The sequence below is a fragment of the Lytechinus pictus genome, chromosome 16, assembly GCF_037042905.1.
Source record: "Lytechinus pictus isolate F3 Inbred chromosome 16, Lp3.0, whole genome shotgun sequence".
NCBI lineage: Eukaryota > Metazoa > Echinodermata > Echinoidea > Temnopleuroida > Toxopneustidae > Lytechinus > Lytechinus pictus.
In genome coordinates this window covers 27,357,854-27,380,047 of record NC_087260.1, presented here as the reverse complement: position 1 = coordinate 27,380,047, position 22,194 = coordinate 27,357,854, and the positions used below count along the sequence as shown (strand labels likewise).

Here is a 22,194-nt window from a genome sequence, read left to right as displayed (position 1 = left end):
TTGTGTTCAGACTATCGTAATAATCGTACAGCCAAATGTAAAATATCTTGTGTAAACATTGCAAAATAAATCTGTTTACATTGTGAAAAGTTGGCGGAAGCCTGATATCATTATTACATATAGAGGAATTTTCATACATGTATACTGCCATCGTGCATTGTTTGATGTTTCCTATAGACTGAAGAGGCTGACATTGGTACAGACAAGTTAAAACCTGAACTTCTATAGTTTTTTTAAGTTTTAGTCAAAAAGACAGTTTTAATAAGACATGGAATGATGTACAAGAGAGAGAACACTTGCTTTAAAAGATGTCATTGCATCCCATATTAAGCATTTACAGTGCATCCATATGTTTTTGTTTATAGCAATTTTAAGCTTTATTTTTCATTGCATGTTTTTGGAAACTGTTCAAATGAAATTTTCTTCGTGCACAATCACATGAAAATGACTTAATGCTCTATTCACGAGATGAAAAAAAAAGAAAGTAAACAGTATTAAAATGCAAGCCAATGCCATCATCAGTTCACTCATTTTGCAGACAGTATACATCATCATAACAAGTTTTTAATACAAAAACAATTCAATTCATCCAAATTCAATACTGCATTGACTCTTTTTCCTGATGGAGATGTTCAGTACAACTTGCTCTTCAGACTAAAGATGGAATGACGTTTTGTCCATGTTCATGCTCACTCGCTAGTCGCTACACTTCTCTAGTGTGAACGTACCCCTGACACACAATAAGACAAGTCACAGGATGAAACTTCATAGCTTGAGGGCAGAGAAACTAGGGTACGACCAATAATTCAAATTTAAAAAATAACCTATTTTAATAACTACTGTCATCATAATGACACACACAAAGGATCATTGTTATTCTGGTAAATTGAAACTTCCAAGCTTCCAAGACCCCAACAAAAAAAAGTATTAACTATATTTTCTTCTCTCCTACATTTTCACCTCCCCTGGGGCGGTATTCTGAAAACCGTGTTAGCACAAAAACGGTGTTAGCTAACACGATTGGTATTCTGAAAATCGTGTTAGCATGAAAAACACGTGGCCCAAGTGGTAACACCGCGCAGGTCATGAAATACGCAGAGCGCAACGCGCAACCCCCATACGCGGTGTTAGGGAGGAAGATAACACGAAATTTGGTATTTTGAAAATGGTGTTAGCTAAAATTTTGTTCAAAGATAACACGAACATTTAACACTGCGTTAAGGAGAGGTTAAGTTGGGGATGACGATGGCTGCACTTTTTTTAGCAGACGCAAACGTCAAAAAGAACATAAACGGGCATATAACTATCGTCTGGAAGAATTTACTGTAATTTTCTTTCATTTTTCCAGCTTTATTTTCCATCTACCTTTCTCTCTACTAACAATGATTAAACAACAATTTCTTTGGAATTTCCTGTGAAAGTACACTTCGAATGCATCTTTAATTTGTATTAATTAAAATCACTATCATAAATGCTCATGAGTTATTTAATGAGTTACTTTTTGCCATAATATAGAAAAGACAGAAGGAGAGGAAGAAAATTTAAAACGTCTTAAAAAAGTCACAAACAGAAATTAAAAGGAATAGAATTGGCGATAATTGGGGAACTCTTCTATATATAATATTCACAATTCCCCCCCTTTTCAATGGTTTTTTTTTTGGGGGGGGGGGGGGGGCTTATCGATATACGCAATAAATTTTAATAAAGAAAAAATACAATTTTATATGCTTGATATTTCTATGTCAGGTTTAATTTTTCTTAAAGTGCTTTTCATGCTTTTCAAAATTTACATTGCATATTTATTTTTTCAAGTTCTTAAAATTATTGGGGTCATGTATGAATTATGCTTGCCCCCATATTTTAGGGGCGATCGTCTCCTGCCTGCTCCACAATCGATCGAGGCCTCTGTCTCCTGTCATAATTTTGTAGGCCTATCCATGCTGTCTGAAATAATCCATTCTTAATTGTCACAATCACCCCTCCCGACGTCTCTTTCTTGCTCTAACTTTTATTTAGCTGTATGCGCTTTCAAATGATGATGTCACAATGCAGGCTTCGTGTCACCGAGCGCGCACTCCCCTTTACCCTGAAAATTTTGCGCGATTTGTTTCTTTAACAGCGCATTTGATTGGATTAAATAGATGTAGAGTGGGAGGAGCCGAAGATAACACGAAATGAGATAACACGCAGATAACACGGTTTTCAGAATACCGATTTGGGGGTATGTTAGGGGCGTGTTAAATCAGAGAGATAACACGATATTTAACACCAAAGTTAACACGATTTTCAGAATACCGCCCCTGAGGATACACGCCAGTGTATGAGGGCACTGGCCGATTTAGGTCTTGTCACAACCAACATTGCTGCTAAATTTCTCCACAAGGAGTCCCACCATCACTTCTTGATTCACCCCAAGATCTGCCACAAGTAATATCCAATCTTAAAATGATTAGAAAATCAATATTCCAGAATACTAAAGAGTGCAGAATATGCTACATAATTGTTCACTGCACAAAAAGTAGCCCTTGAAAGACATCTAAAATAAATAGCCCACTAAATTCAGTAGTTGCCCCAAGGTGCCCCTAAACTACGAATATTTCTTTACCCTGATACGCACCCGATTAACCCCCCCCCCCCCCCACTCCTGGTACACATACTGACTGTTTAAAGGATAAGTCCATCCCAACAAAAAGTTTATTGGAAGAAAAAGAGGAAAATCAAACAAGCATAACACTGAAAATTTAATCAAAATTGGATGTAAAATAAGAAAGTTATAACATTTTAAAGTATCACTGATTTTTTTTCTTTCAAAATAGTTATATGCACATCCTGGTTGGTATGCAAATGAGGAGACTGATTATCAATGTCATCCACTCATTATTTCTTTTGTATTTTATTATATGAAATATTCAATTTTTCTGCTGATTGACAAATGAAACAAAGATTAAATAATCCCTGAACAAGTTGAATTAGCATTCGTTAAAACATTTTATGGTTCAGTCAAGTTGGTCCTTATTGTCAAATTTGTGAAAAATGAAATATTGTATATTTCAAACAATAAAAAACAAAAGAAATAGTGAGTGAGGGACATCATTGACTCTCTCATTTGCATGTCACTGACTTGTTCATAACTATTTTGTGAAAAATAAGCAAAACTTTAAATGTCATAACTTTCTTATTTTATATCCGATTTTGATAAAATTTTCAGCATTACATTTGTTGGATTTTTCTCTGTTGATTCAAATCAACATTTTTCTGGGGTGCACTTGACCTTTAAACAGTCTAATCTGTACATGAACATGTAGTATGTAAATTATGTAATGAGGCTGAATGTAAAAAATATGACTAGACCTACATGTGAAATAACTAAAATACAAATTACATTCTGTACTCTTGTGGTGACATACAGTATGTCTAGTTTTTCATGTACAGTACAGTACATGAGGGCCCATTTCCTTTAATATCTATAGAGCTATGAACTTCTGTGGCTACTTTTGATACTTTGTTTTACCACTGCATATGAGTTTAACTATGTATCTTTATGTGTATTCACACACAAGTATGCATACATGTAGCATCACTTGGAAAAGTAAATGGTCTGTCAAATGCCTACAGTACCTTTAATGTATTGTTGTATGGGAATTGTAAACAGAACCAATAAATGCAAAATTTATTCAACATCTTTCTTATAAACAAGGACATCTGAGGATTTGAGCTGCACGGATCTATTAAAATCAAGTTGGTCAAAAAGAGATAATCCTCTAACAGGTGAATTCAAGAAATATATGTTTTTCATACCAAGGATATACCAATGAATAGCACTCCATTTCAAAACCTTTTTCAAAATAAGGCAATATAAATAAATAGAACACAAATAAAAGCAACTTTTGGAAGAGCAGTACTGGTAAAACCCTATCTCCCAGTAAACACTGAACAGTAACGTTTTCAACATAGCCATAGGCCTATAGAAGCAGAAGTACAGACCTTGCTATACTACAGACATTGTTCCAGTCTTGTTTGCAAGCAAACAAGAGAGGAAAAACATCCACAGATTTAAACAACAAATTTGGATTGTACTCACCAGACATAAAAGAGAAAGGGTAGTCAAATATTTTGCAAACTGAATTATCAATATGCCTCATGTTTTGTTTTTGTATGAATAACTGAATCTTGAGGTATGAATCTTTCTATTCAGAATAAAGTGAAAACAGTACAGCATTTCGAGATATTTATTTGAGCCATGAGGTAATTTTTTTCTGGATTAGGAGTGGAAATAGAACATACATGTACATGTATATTTACTGTGCAATATGACCTTAAACAGCTATAATCAATTACTATCAACTTTAATTGAGTACTATTAAATTTAATCGTGTGGTGTGCATAAAAAAAGTTGTCCCAAAATATAACGTCACATATAAAAATAATTGAAATTCTAATAACTTTTTTATTTTTTGATGGATTTTTCTCAAACCTTTGGCAGTAATCTTTATTATCTTTTCTATTTGTGCAATAAAATTTTTGTCAGGGTGAACTTCCCCTTTAATACAAGCTTGGGAGATTTTTCTCCAAACATTTCACTTTGGATGTATACTGAGCCAGAAAATGCATTGTAATATCAAGAATGGGTACTTTAAACCAATTTCGATAGGCTTCAAAAAACAAGAAACCACTAATGCACAGAAGCAATGGGTATTTTCAGAGTTATAGCCAATAGTTAACACCACCAATGTTCAAAGCTTTTCATCCAATAAAGACTCGGTACGGTGATGTTATTATTATTATTATTATCATTATTTATTCGGCATTTCAAAATACATAAATTATAGTACAATACAAATCACACAAACAATAGGACATACGTGACATAGTACAAAGGACCTGGAATAGAGATGAAGGGGCTGCCTGGGTTTGGAAAAGGTTAACTAAATTACCATGACCCACAGGTCTTCCTTCCCAAAATAACAATAAAATATACAATAACAAGGTGAAATGCCCTCCCACCTAAATCATGATAATGTCCATTGATAACCTTTTTTCTATGGTTAAATTAAACCAGGATTAAGCCTACGGTCTAAGCTATTTCAAAATAAAAATTGAAAATATACCCTTCCCCCTTTCCAGGTTTAAAGAGGTATTAAATTTCAATATTTTTAGGGCAAGGCCACTTTTTATGGGTAAGTTTCTATATTATATTATAAATGGAGAAAAATTAAAAACAAAAATAAAAATATATATATATATTCAAGGCCAATGAGCAGAGCAGAGAGACGAATCTTTGAATAATTTAAGCCCTGGATAATTCAATAATAATAATCACAATAATAGATATTCTGTATATTATATACTTGTTAATTCAGTACTAAACTGCAAGAGGTTACCCACTACTTTCAGTGTAAATTTAAACTTTCATATATCTGAGGATTGCCAAATGCCTTTTTTTTTTGGAGGGTGCATTCCTAAGTCTTGGATTATTATTATTTCCCATTCTTACTCCTATAAATCACAATCACTACTGTTTTAAAGTTTGTATTTGTAAACTATTAATTGAAAAAAATGTTAATAGAAATTATGAAATTTCAATATTTTGTACAAAGTATATCACAGTAAAGCAGTATCAGTGATTCAAAAATCGCAATTGTAACCTACATTTTATAATATGATTCCCATAATATTTGTACTTGTTAATATGAGTGTGACTTTGCACTCCTATACTCAATTTACAGTAGTATTGTATTGTTTGATATCTTCTCTTTTATCTGTCGAGATTACTAATGCACGATAATCAAATTGTTCTTATGTTTGTTTGACATAATGCCTTATCATTATTATTATTATTATGTTATGACACATTTCAATAGAGTTTAATGGTTTAGAAAATTTCAACATTATGAAGTGAGACAATGATTCATTTTTTAAATCTTATTGACGTGCACAAAAGCAAAAACAGCAATTTCTCACTTAAAAATGCATTCACATACATACATCAGTTTGTATTCAAATGAGCCTTGCATTTGAAAGGTACAGTACATTGTAAATAGTTTCTTTGAACCACAAGCTTGCTTTCTTAATTTTTTTGCCTTTCAAATATCATAGCACAGTATAATGATCCTATGAGTAGGATAAATGGTTTAAAATAGAGAAGATCAGTGCTGCATCCTATTCCTAACATGTACATACTGTATGTAGGCCCTATGTTGTTTAACTCTGTTGCATTCAAATGACTAAAAGGCGACACAACACAGTGAACAAACATACTGTACAAAGTGTACATGTAAGCTCTGAATTTAATACAATTTATCAATAAATTTCTTTAAATCATGCATGCAGTGCCCATGCAGTGCTCATGCAATGCATGTAGGCTACATGTACATGTATCTTAGGGGTGGACCTTCATGAATATTCCATTGCAGAAGAATTTTACTGCATTCACCTATATTGTAGAATTTACTTTTAGTATCTAACTGCAGTGCTAGAACACCTGTTGCACAGATAATATTCCATTTCACTATCAATGGCAGATTCAGGGACACAGGAGTGACTTTGGGAGGGGGGGCATTATCAATTGTTTGTTTTTGTATTTTTTTAGAAAATGGCACCCCATCATGCCTTGTACATGTATGTAAATCATAGATCTGCCACTTACAATATATACTTCATACATTTTTAACACAGTCTGTATTTTGACATGATTATTTAAAGTTAATAAAAAATGCACCCTTTTGCCGCACGTAAAGATTTAGAATGCATATTCATGTTACTTATTCTATTTCTCCTTGGGATTAAAATGTTATTTCTAAATTTCTAAAATTGGAATACAATCTACATATATCCACCCACTGAAGTGACAGTGTGTAAAAACCCAACATTGTTTAAATTTTGTACAAACTAACTGTTGCTATGTTAGACAAACCTTCAAAAAAATATAGTCAAGAGTCTTTTTCCCTTTGGAAATGCAGAGTGACGTTGAATCGCTTTGTGATACATACCTTGCATGCACTATAGACATACAAGAAATTAATATCATTATTTTTTGTTTATTTCTACAGGCAGAAGAAGAAATTGATGCCAAAATCATTCATCACCAGCTAAGGACACAAGTTACGTGGAATCAATTCTAGTTATTGCATACTCGTTGTATACCTACAAAAGGGAACTGTATTTCAAAAGAAGAACCAAATCACTGTACAGCTTATCACTATTGTTCTGTCTCATTATTAAAATACACAAGGAAGTACTGTATAGAGTATCGAATGGAGTGTATACTTTAAAAGGAAAGACAGAATATTTGGGCAAACCTTTGAACAAACTTTATTTTCCAGTCAATTTTCTTCCATAAAATTCAAAATGTGTACATACACTGTTGTTGGTCTAATGCCAATTTGTCCAATTGCCAACTGGTCTACTATCATTTGGTCTACCATCGGTTGGTCCACCCACCACATGGTCTACTTTCATTTAGTCTAATGCCATTCTGTCTAATAACTAGTTGGTCCAATAGCCATTTAGTCTAAATACCATTTGGTCTAATTAGACTAAGTGTTAAATTGTGCAAAATGAAAGAAAATAAAATGGAAATTAGACCACCTGGTTATGAGACAAAATGGTCATAAACGAAATGGTGATTAGACGAAGTGATAATTGGACCAAATGGTTGTTCGATGAAATGTTGATGGATGGAATGGCATTAGACTAAATGAAAGTAGACCATGTGGTGAGCGGACGAGTTGGCAATTTAGGCTATTCTGTTGTTGATCATTATGAAAAGAGGAATGTACACTCTGCAATCAACTCAGCAAGATTAATTCCTTGTGAGCAAAAAACACATTGAAGCTGGAGCTACAGCGGTGGTAATGACGTGTACATACTAGATAAATGGCACTTTACGAATGCTTTAGTACGTCATCATCAATGCGTATCTTCATCATAACATTACCCTCATCGCTATCATCATCATAAGCCGCATCACTGTCCTCATCATCATCATTGCCATCAATATCAGCGGACATAAAAACAAATTGTTCTATTGCCCTCATCCAACTGACTGTAAAATGTGAAAAAACAGGGTTGCCAATCCTCTAAATAAAATTGCAATTGTTTATCTTATAAATTTTTGGATAGAAATATTTCTATCTAAAATATACAATTGCAATTTTATTGTGAGGAAAGGTCTCACCATCAGTATCATCATCACCACCATCATCATTAGATCATAACCATCATCACCATCACCAACATCATCATCACCATTATCGTCACCATCATCACCACCACCACTATCATTAGATCATCACCATCATCATCATCATTAAGATCATCACCATCATCATCACCACCATTAGATCATTACCATCCCCGTCATCATCATCATCACCACCACCACTACCATCATTAGAACATCACCATCATTCTCAACATCACCTCCACCACCACCATCATCATCAATGGATCATCACAATCATCATCAACAACACCATTAGATCATCATCATCATCACCACCACCACCATCATCATTAGATCACCACCACCACCATCATTAGATCATCATCATCACCACCATCATCATAAGATCATCACCATCATCATCTTGATTACCAAAATTATATCATCATCGTCACCAACATCATCTTCACCATTATCATATAATCATCATCACTAACTTCATCGTCATCATCATCACCATCAAGATCATCTAATTATCATCATAGTCAACATCACTTACGTCAAGCTTCACTATCCTTCCACCTGCTCCTCAGATTAAAAAAAAAAAATCTTTTTCAAGGGCTCCTTTTCACAACTTTATACTGCCTAATTCTGCAACATTATATAGAATATAAGTTTTAACATTGCTGAAATTATACCAATTGCTCTATTTTTCTTTCCATGGCTCCTTTTCGTGCACCCATGTACTTTTTTCCTGCTGCCCCTCCCTTCTCCCCCGGGGGGGCCACTTCCATTCACGGGTGGATACCATGCGCGACCATGGGGTCTCGAAAAGCACCCTAAACACGTAATTTCCATATTCTGAAAATGCACCCCTTAACAAGTATTAGCGTCTAAAACCCTACCCTTAACAAGTATTGGAAATAAAACGATACTCTTGGCAAATATTTCCTGAAATGAACCCCTAAACAAGTACAGGAATGTTTTATTGTTACGGGTCCTTCGGTCTTCGGCTTTACCTTATTTGGTTTAGTGCGACCCCACCTTCTACACCTCGCGCAAATCGGACTCTAAACACGAAGTGTTGGGGCCAAAAGGCCCGGCAAAAAGGACATCCTTTATAAAACATTTTAATTTTGTTCTATCATCCCCGCAAATTTGACCCTAAACACGTAATTTTCCTAGCGAAATAGATACCCTTTTTTCATTATTTTTGTGTTTTTGACACCCTTATCACGTTACGTACGTAACGTGCCCTATCGTGAAAAAGACATCCTTTTTACGTGTTTTTTTGGTCGCGCATGGTATCCACTCGTCAATGTAAGTGGCCCCCCCGGGCCTTCTCCTCAACTCCATCTCTTCCTCATCATCATTTTCCTAAATTCTCACTCCTCCTCCACCTCCTCATCAGCTGGTATAGGGAGAAAAGCATTGTAATTTTCAGTCACAACTTCGGTAATTTTTTTTTTTTCATTTCTAAAAAGCTAATCGACTTTTTGTAGTACCAGGAGAAAAATAATGCTTACCGCATCCCTCTGTATCCGAACTGGCAGTGGAGGAAGACATGTCCGCTAAACCACCTGCAACGTGCAATGCACAGACCCAAGTTGACCTCCACCCGGTCGGTCTCGACAGACACGGACTAAGCTAGCTGGTCTTTTTACACAGATCGTGCCAATATTTAATCCAAATAATTATTTCGACGACATCTTTAAACACTGTGGGCGATGGCAGAACAGTCAAAGACTAATGACATCCTTTCTCTATCCGATATTTTGGTTCCAGATGTAGCATGCCTTCCATGTCATCTCTCGTTTCCCATCGGTAATTAATTCCAAAAACAAACCAATTCAGCTGATCGCAATTCTGCTATGCTGCCATCTATTGTCAAAAACACTTTATTCCAGCCAAGAATTCCTAGATCCTCTGAGCTGAGCCGAGTGAAAATTTGTCGGACATGAGACATCAAATCTGTTTGTTTTTCACCTATTTTTCCACATTTTGACAGACCTGACGAAATTTGTTAAAATATCCGTGAGCTTTGAACCACTAAATATCATTTGGCTGATTTATTTTCTATTTGTAATAGGTTAAACTGGACTTTAATGGGGCGAAACCCGTCGTTAGGTTTCATTGTTGACATGGGTTACGAGCTCTCGTTCTGATTCGAGCAGAATTTTTATTTTCAACGTTCATCAAACATCAAATTTCTACAGTGCCAGTGATCAGTTTATCAACATGACAGAAGTGGAAGAAAGTACAGCTAAAGAACCGGTCGAGGATGAAACTGTGGCTTCGAATACCTACACGATCCGCCCCAATTTTCTTAAGAAGTAAGCTCAAGTTAGAAATCTGATCCAGTCCCATCTATTCATTCTCATGTGACTTGGTAGTGGACTTTTGCATTGTGACATATGAATAATGTGAGATTCTGAGGCCGGGGGGGGGGGGGGTAGCACTCACACTAAGTTAGTGCGGTTCTTTGTGCGAGGTTAGTATACTATACTAACCTCGCACAAAGAACCGCGTTTGGCAGTGGATTTCTAACTATAGCGGGTCGCGCGTGCTGCGCCTCCAGCTTCCATGTCCATGATCATGATGACTTATGGCGTCGCGTCCAAAACACCCGACTTCTAAATTCTGTGCGTGGCGGCATGTAATGAACCCTTGCAGGGGGGGGCGGCTAACGCAGGTGTTCATCCTTATCTTCATACTATTTCAAATTGTTAAATAAAAAAAGGAAAGGTTACCCCTGCAAATCTTTACCATATAGATATAGCCTAGTCTACATCTTACATTAATGTCGTGACTTGTCGTCATCAGTAGATTGTCATTTATTCCTTAACGGCGAGGTGCCAACCCATGGTATAGACCTTATCGCAAATAGCGTCTGTCATCGCAGAGGATCACGGGATGCGGAATCGGCTTTCGGGAAGCCATACAACGCCATATGTTTTGTGTAGTGTCACTCAAAATCCAGGCTTTTTTTTAAGTCTGATTTCTTCGTATTTATATTATTTTGGATACTTTAATGTGGATTTATAGAACAATCTTTGTATCATGATTGCCCAGTGAAAGTATGAACTCAATATTCACCGTATTTTCGAAGTTTTCTGGGGCTAAACTTGGGAAGATTTTGTGGGAAAAGTGAGACGGTGATTGCGGGTCAATGCCGATCGACTTTAGAAAAGAGCACGTTGGCGATCCGAATTAGATAGCATATTTTTCCATTAAAGAATATTCATGAGAATCATAATGTAGACCATATATATATCTCCATATAAATTTAGCTAGTTTTTGTTATTTTGGGGGAAATATAGTCCTTTTTTGCAACTCGGGCTGTTTAGTTTGATCATACAAGTTCTGGTGCATGAGACAAATCTAAAGCCCAAAATAAGCTAGTGTATATATATATATATATTTATGTATACATATACATAATATTAAGGACATACAAAATAATAGGCCTATGACAGTATGCAGAATAAAGATGAATAAATCCCTCAATTTAAAACATTTTATGATCCCGTATAGGCCCTATTCCTCCAATCTCTGTAATTTTATTTTGTCTGAAACTTAGCAGATGATGGATATTATACAAATAATGCATGCAGCCGAGTGCGTTAGTGGAAATGCAGAGCACGCGAGGTTTCTTTAGATAGGAGTCGCACTGTGCACGAGCCGCTTGCGGCGAGTGCCCAGTGTGCTCCATCTGAAGAAACCGAGCTTTCTCTGCATTTACTTTTACGCACGACAGAGCAAGTGCATTATTTGTTTTATAAAATAGCAACACAGAAACAATTTTTTAAAAAGTTACAGTACAGTTTTGTTGGACTTCTACCGCACTGGTTTGCTCGAGCGTGCAATGTCAATTTTCGTTGCACACCTTTTGCACTACCGTGCAGTGCACAAAAAAAGTTGGATGTCATGTGACGCGTATTGACCAATCGCGATGCTTAAAATAATACAGCTATTTTATAATTAATTCATATAGATGATATATATTCCATTCTTTTGATAAAAAATCTTATTTCAACATTTACATCTTCAATTAATTTCATCGCATTCAGTCACTTCTCTTACAAATCACCTTCCTCATTAATTTTTTTTCTTTTTTTAGCTTATTTTCTCTCAATATACTTTCATCTATTCTCATTTTTTTCTATTTCATTCATTATTTTGTCTATGCATGCCAATAATAAAACTTCAGAATGTCCGACCACGATCCTGAATAATATGCAATAATATTATGTAGCCTATCTGTGGAGAGAAAAAGAAAACACAGCTCGGTTTATTGGCCTACTCTGAATAAAATCATGATTGAGATAATTATTTATGAAACATGTATTCTTGACTATCGATTGATATTACAAAAAAATATATAACTAGACTAAAGTAATCAAATCTACTGCAGAGTTTGTTTTATTGATCATCATTTTATTATTGCTTGGAATTCCGGGACCAGTTTCCTCCACTGCCTCGCCGACGTACCCCTGGGCCGAGAGTGCATGCCCGCTGTCCGTGCATACAAGCACACTTTGCACAGCAGCTGCACAGCTCAAAATACGCACAGACAGTGCGCGAAAATGAAAGAAAATTGCACTTGTCTTCATAAAATCTGTGGTAATTCTTGCAGCTATATACAGCACATCTATCTCTGCCACCCATGATTAAGAAGAAAAGTGATGTTAGACTCTGGAACAAATATGACGAGGCGTTTACTGGAAGTTAGCAAAATGTTGGCTGCCGGCGTCGAGCGTATTTTGATACACTATGGAAATCGTACACTTTATTGTCAGCTGCTTGCGCTCGCATGGTCGCATCCGGACAACAGCGGCGCTATATTGCTCCCTTTGCGATCCCATGATCCTTTGCGTGAATCTATTTGCGATAAGGTCTATGGCCGAGTGGTCTAACTTGTGGCTTTTTGTGCCCGACTAGACACCATAATAAAACAGTTAATTCCTGGCACGGCCCTTGACCAAGGTATTTTTATCTAGAGGTCTAACTGTTACATTGTTCTTTTTATCTTGCATCAAATAATTGAAAATGCTTCATGCATAAATTGATACCAACATGTGCACATGTTCAAAAAGAAGAATATATAAATATTTGACATTCAATAAATTAGACAATGAATAAATAAGTACATGTAGCAGTAGGCCTATAGAATGAGGCTCATAGTACCCACTGTCATTCGCATTTCAAATGTTTTATAAAAAGTAAAATAAGTCTGAATGACCCCCTTAACTTGCAATGCTACTATTACCACCTGTAAGGTTCCACAGTTTGTCATAAAGACAGGTGTGACCATCAAGATCCTTCATCACAATGATCACAATCATTAACATCAATTCTTTTGACACGCAATGGCAAGGAAGAAGGGGGAGGAGACTGGAGAAGATAAATCATTGATTTCATTTGCTATTATCATGATTGACTCTTTTATTTCCATACATGTAGATTTCGGCCTGCAACAGTCAAGTCAGTCATCCACACAGTGCTTAATGAGGAGCTGTCAGATAAGCAGTACAGTGCCGAGGAAACAACAGCTTGGTGTAAGCTGATCAGTGAGAAGATTAAGGAGAGATTAAAAGGTACTTTGAGGTGTTCCTACCAAGACTGGGAAAACAAACCAGTCCATGAAATTGATCACGTAACTCCCAAATAATCGGGAAGAGAATATCACTCTTTTTTCACCATTCATATATGTGTCCCACAATGATAAATTATGAAATTCAAATGTGTTCAAGTTTATGGACTGTTTTCAGGGTGTGGGGGGAGTATACATGTAGGAAGATCTCAAATCTGAGCTACATGTACATGTAAACCCTGTTGATAGTCCTATCCCTTTACAAGTATACAAACCAATCACACACAAAAACATGTGTTGTGTGATTTGTAGACATCTCATGTCATTGTACTATATTCAAATTATGGTCCTCAAGTGTTAGGACCATGAGGAAATTCATTTCTTATGTATTGTATTGATGTAGGCCTACATATATTCTACTATCCATGGTGACCAATGAATATTCAAAAGTCGGAGCAAAATCCATGCGGCTTCTAGGTGATTGTTTTCAAAGTGTTATGGGCCAGTATTGGCCTGGTGATAGAGTTGCTGCCAGGCTAGCAAAATATGACATGTTCAAATCCTGCTGGTTTCACCAATTTTTTTTCTGATTTATTTTACAGATCAAATATGCAATCTTATTCACCAAAAATGTTAAAGATTTGAAAATATTTGTATGAATGATAAATAATAAACTGTATATTCACTGTGAAGTTACTTGATACAATATCTTTGCACTCATAAATTAAAAGGTTTTTTTTTACGTGAAAGTAACTGAGTAGGGCTCCTTGGGTTTCGCAAGAGCACCATGGTGTACATGTATCCTTTATTTCTTTAATGTCCCATTTTATTGACGAATGGAATGCTGGATTAATCTTCTTTTTTTTTTAGGGTTGGTAATTATACTCTAGCCCAAATTTGTTGAATATATGTGTTGTTTGGTTTTTAAAGAGCTTAAAAATTGATATATCTTTTCCTTTTTTCCTTTGCAGAATTAGAATTAGATCGCTACAAGTTTATCATCCAAGTCGTGATAGGTGAACAGAGAGGCGAAGGAGTCAAGTAAGTACTATATAGAACCCTAATCCATGTAGACAGGGTCAATCACTTTACTCTTTAAATATTCCTTACTTCGCCTACCTTAGATCTTGCCACTTTATCCTGAAAAAAAAAATTAGTCATGCCAAGATGAGACAAAGAGAACATAAATGATTGTTCATCTAGAAGAATTGCATTTGTTTTTATTGAAGTCTCAATTAGAGAAAGTCAACGGACTTTCATTTGAATGGTATAGGAGCAACAACAGCTGTGATGAATACCCTTTAAAAGTGCAGAGGCATTAGAAACTTACACCAATGACCCCATCTTCTTGCTACATAGAAAAAAGGTACATCAAAAGTTCAGTGATATGATATATAATTCTTGATCCACTCAATAGCTCTTTGCCTGAGAAAACTCAGGCCAATGTCTGGGAAATGTGTATCAGACTGCAATCAAATCAACAGGTGAAGATAAAGTTTGTTTTTCACCACTGCTCTCCAATTAGAAATGGGAGAAATTGCAATTTCAACCAAATTTTTATATGCATAGTACACTCCTTTGCGTCAAAGTTTGTGTTAAAGTCACTTTCAGAACATGCTAATAGATACATTAACAGTCAAGGTACATGGTGTTATTCCATTGATGTTTGGTATAATTTGCTGTTATACAAGAAATTCAGCTTGATGCCCTTTTACATATATTCAGCTATCAACAAATTATTTGACCACAATCGACATCAATCCTTTAAGATAACATTTTGTATTTTTTTTAATGTAAAGTATTGATTCAGCCCTTGATACCAGGATGTTACGTTAATTATGAATAAAGCTGCAAATTAACATCTATCATTACTTATCCCCCCTCCAAAAAAAAAATAACTGAAAAATAAATAAATATCTAAAAATGAATGAATGAATTAACATTGATTAACAAATAAAGATAATAATTCATAAATGAATGAGTCAATAAACAAATTTATGAATACAAAATTACGATAACTGAAATTAAAACTCTGATATCGGGTGGATCTATGCTGTGTTGACATTTTGACAACATTTTATATCTTTTTGACATAAAAATAAGAATACTAGTATTTTCTTGATTGATGGGGATTCTCAAATAATAGGCCTATTAAGGAGAACAATAATCAAGACTTAACCTGACTTGATTACATATCCTTTACAAAAAGTATCATGTCATACGGGACACAAAAATTACCAAAAAAAGTAAAGAGAGAAAAACAAAAGCATGGAATTGCCATAAATGGCAAGGATAATTTTCCTTGTAATATCTTGCTGTCAGAGGTGGACTGTAAAAACTACTGTCACTATCGTAAGGAAATGAACAACAGAGGGTGCTATATTCATTACTGCCGAAAATTTACATGTAGGTGGTTTTTTGAGATGGTAGTAGGCCTACTGTTGCTTTTCTTAAATAACACATAGCTTAGGGGGACATACTAGTAATATTCATATAATGTAGTAATAAAGAAACCTTTTACCTTTGAATGAGTTGAACTGATTGAAATTGATTACAAAAGCTCTTTCACCCATTATCATAGACGATATTAAATTTCAATCCCATTAGAAAGATTACAAGTCTGGTACTTAATTTGCAGACCTTTTTTTTATTAATGAATTGCTTCCCATGACACCGTTCCATGTAGACAGTCATCACTGACACATCATTCATTAGTTTAATACAGTCCAGTCATCAGAGAGACATACCATAGCTTCTTAGCCAATGAATACTGAGGATTTCACTGAATTTGCCAGTGGTTAGTATAGTCAAAGACACAGGCCTTTCATGAAACATGTACATATAGCACTGTGTGTTGTAGGCCTGCTTTAAAAGATACTCATAGACCAGTTATTGGGATTTATCGCCCTAAACTAATGAATAGCATTGCATACGTACATCTGAACAGTACAGTCACAGTTAACTAATTCGCTTTAATGTTCCAGATTTCAAACAAGTATATGTGTACTACTTACAATTTTAGTAGATTTATTAATGTTTATAAAATGTAATTAAGTAATGTATTTTTCAATTTACTTATGATATCCATCATTTCTTCCCATGATTGTGTCATTTTTCATCCATTCATTCATATTTCTATTAATTAATCAATCAGCTTTTTTGTAATTTCGTTTCAGTATCTTAGTATTTTAACCTGTTCAGTCTATATTTCCATTTGTACATGTATACTGAGTGTCTGACTTGCTAGGGACCTAATCCAAATATTATACCAGAGTCCCACCACTTCCTATTTTCTCCATTCTTCCTGTCATTATAAACTGGTGCCTTGACGTCACAAAAGTGGTCAATTTCCCTCAAAAAATACATTCCCCTATTTATTCTATTGCATTTGAAGCATCTCCTTGACGACCCGGAGGAAGTTACCAAACTGAAAGTACAGACAGAATAACATGAAATAGCCATCTCATGATGACAAGTAAAAGAAGGTTTCAATAATGAATGATGAAATTAAATACAAAAAATTAAATCTTTAAGTATTCTGAAAATTCTGAATAGTTTACATGAATATTCCATGAAAGTTTCGGCACACCTCTTTTAAATTCCTATAACGATAATAATAATAATATTAAACAACTTCATATGTAACTGAGCGCCTTTTCTAGTTGCAAAGCACTACTAACTCCCAATTCTCTAACCTCCCTATTTTTTCACTGGTTATTTGAATACTTATGTTCTTTGTTGTACTTTTCATTTTTAGGATGGGCTGTAGATGTTTCTGGGACTCTGATACTGATAACTATGCGCAGGATATATATATGAGTGTAAGTCAGTAGCTCTTTTATTATTACTTTTTATTATTTTTGTGTTGGTTTTTTTTTTGGGGGGTTGGGCTTGGTTGACCTCCATGAGTGCCATGGACATTTAATCAACGTAGGAGAATGGCCAGAAAAGGCAAAGTGCACCCAAACAAGTTGATTTGAACAATATTTTGTAGCATTGAACAGAATATAGTGTTGTTATAAAGATGGATATAGTACTGCTATATTTGAGTGTAAAAATGGGGGTCCTCTTCGTGGCACATACCCACCACGCATTATATACTGAGTGCCCCCCGGATACCCGGTCACTAACACACAAGTATTCTTCAGGTGAATTTTTCAAAAGTTATGAGCATGTAGAAGACAAGACACATGATTTAAAATCACTTTTCAAGTCAATATTATTGCAGTGATATTATTTATGTTCACTCTGCAAGATTGCCTGGTATTTTCTGATCGGGTAATATGGGGAGGGAAAATATTCCAAGTAGAAAATGCCAGGTATTTTCAGTTCTTGTGTAGGTCAGTAAGCAGCTTTAGTAACGTTCTTGACTGCATCCTTGCACTTTGAATATATTGTAAACAAAAGACCTTCAAAAGGAGTAAGGAGGACAAAAAAATCAAGAACAATTGTCCATTCCTGGAGAGTTTATAACAATTATTCTGTGAGTCATACCTAAACTAGAATTTCAATAAAAGGAAATGGAATTTTATGAAGGCTATATAGGGGTGGGAAGTTTTGTATGTATAGGTACTATCATATTTTACACATACAAAGTAGGACCGATGTATATAGCATAAAATTTCATCTTTGTTTTTTGTTTTGTATTGTGATCTCCTAAAGCCATGGGACCATTTCATAAAGTTTGTAAAGTTATACATGATTTTACAAATGATTGGCTTATGGCAAGCCATGGCAGTCTTTTAATGAATTTCAATTCCATTACATTTATTGTAAAAACTTTTTATTCGAAGTAATGTACAATGGGGTAGGGGTGGATGCAGGATTTTCCAAAGGGGGTGCTTTTTTTACATTGAAAATTTGACAAGCAAAAAAAAAAACAAAAAAAAATCCACTACAAAATGGAGGTCATAATTTGTTTCAGGGAAAAATTTGACAAGCAAAAAAAAAGTCCTCATTTGCATATGCATGCTGTATTTCTCCAAAAGTGTCTGGACACTTAAATATTTTGAAGCCTTCTCTTTTGTCTTTGGGATACACAAAAAATATTAATTCAATAGTTATAATATTCTTTAATTTTGTTCTCTATATTATTGTCTAACACTTTGTACTAAAATTTAATGAAACTTTGCTGTTACTTTTTCAAAATTGGCAAATGTCTGTCAGAGTGTTAAAAAATTTATTGTCCGGACACACAACAACTGGGTATACGTTATTTTGGGCTCATATAAGCACCTCATATTTCATTCATTATAAAGTCATGGATATTCTTGGATAAAACAGCCGTCAGGTTTTTCTATTGGGGATACGAAAGCAATAGATGTGATATTCATTTATTTTTTAAGTTTTTTTACCAATTGCTCTTTGAATTGGCAGTTTTCCCTATTATTGCCTTGTTTATGAAATAAATCAAACACAGGATTTCAATCTCAATCTTAATTTCTGTTTTTGGATTCCCTTCTATTGCATATACTTTGAAAGATATATTATGACAAAAGAGAGGAAAATTGATTTGATATATCAAGACATTGTTTTTATTCAGTACAGTAGGCTATTCCAGATATCTACTACTTGTACAACTATGTGTAAATTAATAGAAGAGGGGTATGTTCCTGAGAAAGGATAGATTACATGTAGTAAACTGCTGTTAGGTATATAATGATAGAACTCAAAGATAAACAAGGTTAACTGAAGTTTAGGATAATAATGGGCTTGTTTATCTTTGTTGCCCAGCAACACCTGATGCGTTGTATTTGTATCAGTGTTTTTTTTCTATATATATAGGCCCTATGGCATACTGTACATGTACATGTATATTGGTAACAAAATATAAAGCCCCTTGAAGTTCACCGACTCTACTTCAATTTTTTTTTTACCTTTTCATTAATCTCATCATCAAACTTTACAGATCAATTCAAGAAACTCCTAAAATCTCAACTCTTCAGATTTGGCATTTCCTTTTTCTTGATCTCTGTTTGTAAAAGTATTTGTATTTTAATTATGTAATTTGATGCTTATCACTTGTGTGGAGCGTTGTGGCCCAGTGGATTAGTCTTCTGACTTCGAAACAGAGGGTCGTGGGTTTGAATCCCAGCCATGACGTAATTTCCTTCAGCAAGAAATTTATCCACATTGTGCTGCACTCGATCAACCCAGGTGAAGTGAATGGGTACCCAGCAGGATTAATTCCTTGAATGCTTGAGTGCTGAAAGGCAGCTCGGGCTAAAGCTGGGGTAATAATAATGATAACAACGTGCCTCGGAATAGAATATTTCTAGATAGATGGCGCTATATAAATGCTTATTATTATGTAATTTGATGCTTATCATTTGTAAATGCTGTGATAGAGTGAACTCTGGATAGCATACTGAATGTTCCTTAGAATTGTCATACAGACCTACCTTTGGGCTCTGTTGGCTTTTCCAGATGTACAAACTCCATCTCGCTTTGGTTGCCATGACGATGTTTCTTCTTATTCCGGCCAAGCTTCTTCTTTAACCTGAGCTTCTTTCCTTTTTTCTTCATTTTTATCTTCTCCTCCCCCATCTCCTCAGGATTCTCTGTTTTGTGTGGCGGCTGCATTTGGAGTCTTCTACTACTAGACTGGTGAACGATAGGACTTTAGAGAGAGATACCGGGTCTCAACCAGGGACACAGTCTTTCTAGTTCCAAGACCAGTGAGAAGGCCAACTTCCTGAATTCAGTTCATGTATTCTTCTTCCAACTTTGGATTTTGAGACTTGTCGGAGAACTCTATTTTTGAAACAAAGAGAAAGAGAAAATTGTTATTCTGATTCTGAGAATTCTGAATGACACAGGAACTTCTTATTTCTGTTTTAAGTAAATATATTGGATGATATTGAAGGATCTTTTAAAAATTCAATTTTTGTTTATACTTTTAATTTCTGGTTCTTCTGTTCTAACGCTCTAATGGTCTAGATAAGTGACAACCTCAATTTCAAAATGTCTTTCATCCTTTTTGTTACCTGAAATTAATCAAGTAACATTATGTTGGTTAAGATGTAAAGTATTTGTTAAAAATATATTTAGAATTAATAGAAATCAAATTATTATTTAGGGTAAAATTACTGACATGTTGGAAATTGCACATAACACATCATATACATGTACAAGAATTCATATGTAACATGAGATACCCACCCCCCCCCCCCTCCTTGACTTCATATCAAAAGTAGAGAGTTTCTCTATTATTTATTACAGAATTAGGAGGCTTACTGAATCTGAGTGTGAGTAGATGTGTCGTGTACTTATGCTCAAATCTAATGACCATTCAGAGAGGAAATGAATTATTAGTTTCATATTGAATGTAAATATGACAGCCTATATTATTTTGCATATTGTTGAATTGTTTATAGAAACTATCAAAGTGGGAATATGTCACACTTGAGCACCACATTTTTCTTATCTCTTTCTGTAAAAAAGCAACCCCAATAAACACCAAGGAATAGAAGGCAGTGCCATATATAGTAACTACAAAAAAATTACTTATCATGATTTGTCCTTAATATCATATTCACTGATATATTGCATAATTCATGCACTCTGAACTTGAAAATGTCTTTTTATTATATGCTTTATTCATGCATTGCTTGTTGATGCATTGACTTCAGTACATGTCTTTTTTTTTTTTTTTTTCATTTCTGATCAGGTGAAGATGAATGCCTTCAGTGTAGATTTAAGTCGATAGCAGCCGTACTATAATATCCTGTGAGATCATCCTGTTTTTCAACTGTTAAGAAACAGACACTGAATATTATAAGACTTAGAAACAAAAACAAAAAGTTACCTTGACCTGTAAATTAAAGATAATCTAGGTCAATCCCATTTAGTTAATACAGGATTAGTCTGATCATAATGGGCCCTCCCTTGTGCCATGATACGGCTGGACATGTCCTTTAATCTACTGGTTGGTCAGTGTATTAACATGTGATTTGATATCCTACAGCTACCCCCCCCCCTCTCTCTCTCTTTATTTGGTCACAATCTTTTATTCTAAAGTATAGCTCCCATTTCACATGTATGGTGAATTCCTTATGCCAATCCACAATTATGCAGGTACACCCCCCCCCCTCTTTATGTTTGCTTGTATGATATATATGTTCATTATGTACATATAATAAAGTCAGATGATTGACACCTGTACATTTTTCTTGTAATTAAAAGGTTCCATTGCTACAGGCCAATCTATGTTCAGAAGTAAACACTGTCTGTATTATGTTGTTTCATGGAGGTATCGCTTGTACAGGTGTACATGGTTGTTGCCATGGTTTGTATCTACTTGGTCTAATTATCAGATCATATTCAAACACCACCATGGCTAAGCTAGCCCGTTTGGCCTATTAGCTCTGGTCCATTTACCACTTCTATTTAGTCTAATGCCAGATGGTCTAATTTTCATTTCATTTGCATATGTGTA

The 22,194-nt window shown here is 34.9% G+C and overlaps 1 protein-coding gene across 1 annotated transcript; it reads left to right on the top strand.

Moving 5' to 3' along the window:
* Positions 1-9,758: 9,758 nt before the first annotated feature.
* LOC129279376 (dynein light chain Tctex-type protein 2B-like) lies at positions 9,759-21,979 on the top strand. The gene is made up of 5 exons (XM_064111011.1): positions 9,759-10,497; positions 13,628-13,761; positions 14,729-14,798; positions 17,515-17,578; positions 20,312-21,979. Exons 1-5 carry the CDS (start codon positions 10,403-10,405, stop codon positions 20,357-20,359), a joined length of 411 nt encoding a protein of 136 aa, XP_063967081.1. The 5' UTR covers positions 9,759-10,402; the 3' UTR covers positions 20,360-21,979.
* The last annotated feature ends 215 nt before the right edge of the window (positions 21,980-22,194 follow it).

Bases quoted from the DNA above. Each gene is read 5' to 3' on its own strand.
- LOC129279376 (XM_064111011.1), top strand. From the start codon at position 10,403: ATGACAGAAGTGGAAGAAAGTACAGCTAAAGAACCGGTCGAGGATGAA. The intron at 10,498-13,627 runs GTAAGCTCAAGT...CCATACATGTAG, and splicing joins CGCCCCAATTTTCTTAAGAA to ATTTCGGCCTGCAACAGTCA. The intron at 14,799-17,514 runs GTAAGTACTATA...TTTCATTTTTAG, and splicing joins CAGAGAGGCGAAGGAGTCAA to GATGGGCTGTAGATGTTTCT.